General features: G+C 36.0%; 2 protein-coding genes across 3 annotated transcripts in view; both read left to right on the top strand.

Annotated features, from left to right (window-relative positions):
* The window catches only part of LOC118325656 (arrestin domain-containing protein 3-like), a 6,778-nt gene extending 5,637 nt beyond the window's left edge, over window positions 1-1,141 (top strand). The window contains exon 7 of the mRNA XM_035658411.1: window positions 153-1,141. Within this exon, the coding sequence (XP_035514304.1) occupies window positions 153-410 (258 nt within the window). The 3' untranslated portion in view covers window positions 411-1,141. The remainder of the gene's footprint in view (window positions 1-152) is intronic.
* A 1,041-nt stretch (window positions 1,142-2,182) lies between these two features.
* LOC118325654 (arrestin domain-containing protein 3-like) overlaps window positions 2,183-3,820 on the top strand; it is a 7,594-nt gene continuing 5,956 nt past the window's right edge. The window contains exons 1-5 of one of the 2 annotated variants that reach the window (XM_035658408.1): window positions 2,183-2,486; window positions 2,604-2,661; window positions 2,745-2,892; window positions 3,197-3,293; window positions 3,621-3,802. In XM_035658408.1, the coding sequence (XP_035514301.1) occupies window positions 2,228-2,486; window positions 2,604-2,661; window positions 2,745-2,892; window positions 3,197-3,293; window positions 3,621-3,802 (744 nt within the window). In that variant the 5' untranslated portion in view covers window positions 2,183-2,227. The remainder of the gene's footprint in view (window positions 2,487-2,603; window positions 2,662-2,744; window positions 2,893-3,196; window positions 3,294-3,620; window positions 3,803-3,820) is intronic. The other variant, XM_035658407.1, reaches the window with a different exon arrangement.

Raw genomic sequence — 3,820 nt, 5'->3', positions numbered from 1 at the left:
ATGACAAAAGTGAAAACCAGTGAAGAAATGGCTAGAGTTGCCAAGTTCCCCTTTAATAAATGTGACTGTATGTAAAACTGTAGTATAATTCTGGTAATATAAAGAAGAACAAATAAAATCCAACAATATAACATCAACAATGTTTTCCACAGGTCTACCTCGATGTCAAATATGCTTCAGACCCAGAGATCAAATTTCCCATAGTCATCCTGCCGGCCACTCAGGTTCCTGGTATGGCACCACCACCTGCTGCTTCTGACTTTGGATTCGAACCATTTGGGAACACAGACCCACCAGCATGGAGCGTACCACCGCAACCACCAACAGCACCTCAACCTTTGGATGCCCCACCTCCTTATGGAGCATATGGAATGTACCCTCCTTTGACAGATTTTGGCAATAAATATTAGTGACAGGCCTGTGAAGATAGCTAGACAGACACTTGGCTATCCTGGCTTTCTTTTTTTATGCATCTGTATTTTTTTGGTTACAGCTACAATATCAAAAAGCAAGATTTTTGTTATCGAACACTCTGGTCAGAGTGAAACCACCACTATATGTGCCCTGTGTTCCATAGTTCATTTGTCCTGTATACAGGGTAGTGTTAGTGTTATGTATTGGACAGTAGTCAGTAGTACATTTTCCAGTGTTGACATATCACCTGTGTCAGTGCAAGAAACATGTTTGTTTTGTTGTGTTTTTTTCTGATCCTTGTATGAGTTCAGGGACCTGTGTCTTCATCCCTCCTAAGTTGTAGGCTTTTGCCCTGTTTGTGATTCTGTGAGGCTCACATTAACTTATGGAGAAAGAAGGCCACAGGATTTCTTTTTGAATGTGGCCAATATCAAATTCCAGTTTGAAGTGACCCACTTGACAAATGTCAATCTAGAATGATGTAAAAGTCACATACATTTTGATATTCATATTGCAAAAGTGGCTCAAATCAGAATTGAAAAGAGCAGATTCCATGTGATTTGTGCTGTTTACACTGTCATTAAAAACTGATCCCACTGACTGACACCACCTTTAAATATCAGTGTAATAAGAAATTAAGGCTGAATAACTGTTACACAGCTTAACTTTCTAAATTGTAAATATTGTTGAAAAACAGGAAAATAATTTTGATAAACGTATAATCATACAGCTCTCCTGTTTCAGATATTACTGGAATATTTTCTGTATGATCTGCATGTAGTAGGTTACTAAAAATGATTTTTTTTTTATCAAGGCTGGCATACATATGTTAAATTACTCTAATGTACAACACATTCCTGCAACCTGCATTAAAAGGGCTCTCCTCCATTTTATACAAAGGTTTTACTGTCATGGTCAGTACTACTCAGCCTGTGAACACAGTTAAATAATGTATTTAGTGGGTATGGAGCTTTCTAAAGTCTGAAGAAATAACCTTGAGGATGTCATTGTTGGTTAACGTCTGCTCTGTTTTCACTGAACTCAAACCGTGTACAGCCTGTTTTTTTAAGTGTCTCATAATTCAGTACTTGCTCTTGTTTTGTGTTCTGACTGTGTGAGTACATAGAGGAAATGGAAATGTTGAACTGGTAAACAATGCAGTTTAAACCGGTTTGTAGTTGCATGTTGAAAGAACTAGCGGTAGGTAAAAGTCGCACTCACATTTTCCATCTATTGTTTAAGAAAACAGAAAACTTCTATTTTCATTGCTCTTTTCATTTGTGTTAAAAATGATTTTCAAAAGAGTGAACATGGCACAAACTCCGTAAACATGAAATGCTTTGGAAATAAACCACGTCCTTGCTTTTGCCCAGAAATGAGCAAATGAGCACTTGTATACATAGAGCCTTCATTCACATGAGCGGTGAATATTTCGAAGGGCTAGCATATAACAGATTTAAAACTTGATTAAACAGTTATAACAGTTGGCCGGATTAATTTATATCTGCCTATTGCTGCCACCCAAATACAATAAATGATATACTATATACAATAAATTTTTGATGTCCGAAATATTTAAAATTACATTTTTGGATAAAATCAGCAGCATTGTGTCTATACAGAAATGTCACGCCTCTGTTTGTTGAATGCACGAATGAAAATGAATGGTGTGCAGATTTGCATAAGAAAAACAGGTTTAACAAGATGTGCATGCTTGAATGTTGGCGAGCAGCTGTTCAGGATTAAAAGGCTTGAGTTTCCTCATGGTTACAACAGAGATTTAGATTTTCCACTGTGTATTTCTCTGTGGAAAATGACCATCAAAAATTTCTCAATTGAATATGATGCCATCAACAGCCAGAACACTTTCACAAATGGAGATACCATTAATGGAAGAATCGTTGTGGAGGTTTCTAAGGAGAGTAAAATCCATTCGCTTATTTTCATTGGACAAGGAAAAGCCCGGGTTTGCTGGAGTGAACATTACGGGCAATATGGACATTGGGTGTACTGGGCTGACGAGAAATATTATAACATCAAACATCATATCTTGAGAGATGCAAACCAAGATGGTAACATTTTTAATTAATACAACCATTGATATGTGATACATTGTAACTAATGCAATGACATTGATAATTAACCATTATTAACATGCTGTTTAAAGATTTATAATAATTCTGTTCCAGGCACCGTCATTGGTAAAGGAAGACATGTATTTCCTTTTTCCTTCAAGATTCCTGACAGGTACCTATACTTTTCTTACTTCTTATGCTTATTTTAGATTGATCTTGCACTTCAAGATGTTAATTTTCTGTTATTGTACACAGAACAATGCCATCATCATTCAAAACCTCAGTAGGCAAAATTGTTCACAAGTTGAAGGCAGAGCTGAAACAATCAATGAAGCTGACAAAAAAGGCCAAAATCCACTTCACATTCATATCCAAAGCAGACATGGATATTCCTGGACTTATGGTACGAAATCATCTTCTTTAAAATTACACTATTTAATAATAAATGTTGTCTAAGCAGAATATATTCATATATATTGCATATATTGTATATATTTTATTATTATTACTATAAGGTACATTGGCTCTTATTATATTTCCATTTCCATTTTTATTTTGTACTTATATGTATATACCTATATATTAATTTCTATTCTATATATATTGTGTTAGATTGTAATTTAAGTATTATTTCTATTCTTCAACATTGTGAACACCTTGAACAACTGTAACAAAGTATTTATGGTTCTGATTCTGATTCTGATTAGGAACCTCAGTATGGTTGCAAGGATAAATCTGTCAATTTTTTTGGCTCTGGAAACGTTTCATTGGATGTTCACACCAAGCGGATGGGATACAAGCAAGGTAATAATCTAATCTGGTAGAGGGAACCAGGGGGATTTTGATTAACTGCCCTTACTTATTCAGTCACTTGACTGTTATTTGCTCACCACAACCTACCATACCCAGCAGTGATGTTGGATGTGTCAACCTGGTATTAAATTACTACCTAATGCTTAATAATGTATTTATTTTGTCTTTGGTAAAACTATACTGTTACTTTGGCCACTGATCAGCCTACTGTGTATCACAGAGAAACTGCATACACATGATCCTCTTACACAATCATAACCGCTATCAACTACTGACTTGGTTTAGAGATTGACAAGCTTTGTTTTCTCCATTTTCCAGGTGAGGCTCTCCAAATCACAGCTGAAATCAACAACCGCTCATCTCGTTCAGTGAAGCCCAAATTCATACTGTATGAGAAGAAGAGTTACTTTGCTCAGGGTCGTAGGAAACTCTGCATTAATGAGATCCTTAAGGAGAAGTTTGAGGCTGTTGAATCCTCTGGCAAAGAGACTGTGACCAAGGTGATCAACATCCCCAGG

This window comes from Morone saxatilis, unplaced genomic scaffold, assembly GCF_004916995.1.
Source record: "Morone saxatilis isolate NCDOM2014 unplaced genomic scaffold, NCSU_SB_2.0 Contig16, whole genome shotgun sequence".
NCBI lineage: Eukaryota > Metazoa > Chordata > Actinopteri > Moronidae > Morone > Morone saxatilis.
Note: the sequence above shows the minus strand (reverse complement) of the source record. Positions and strands in the feature narration are given on the sequence as shown.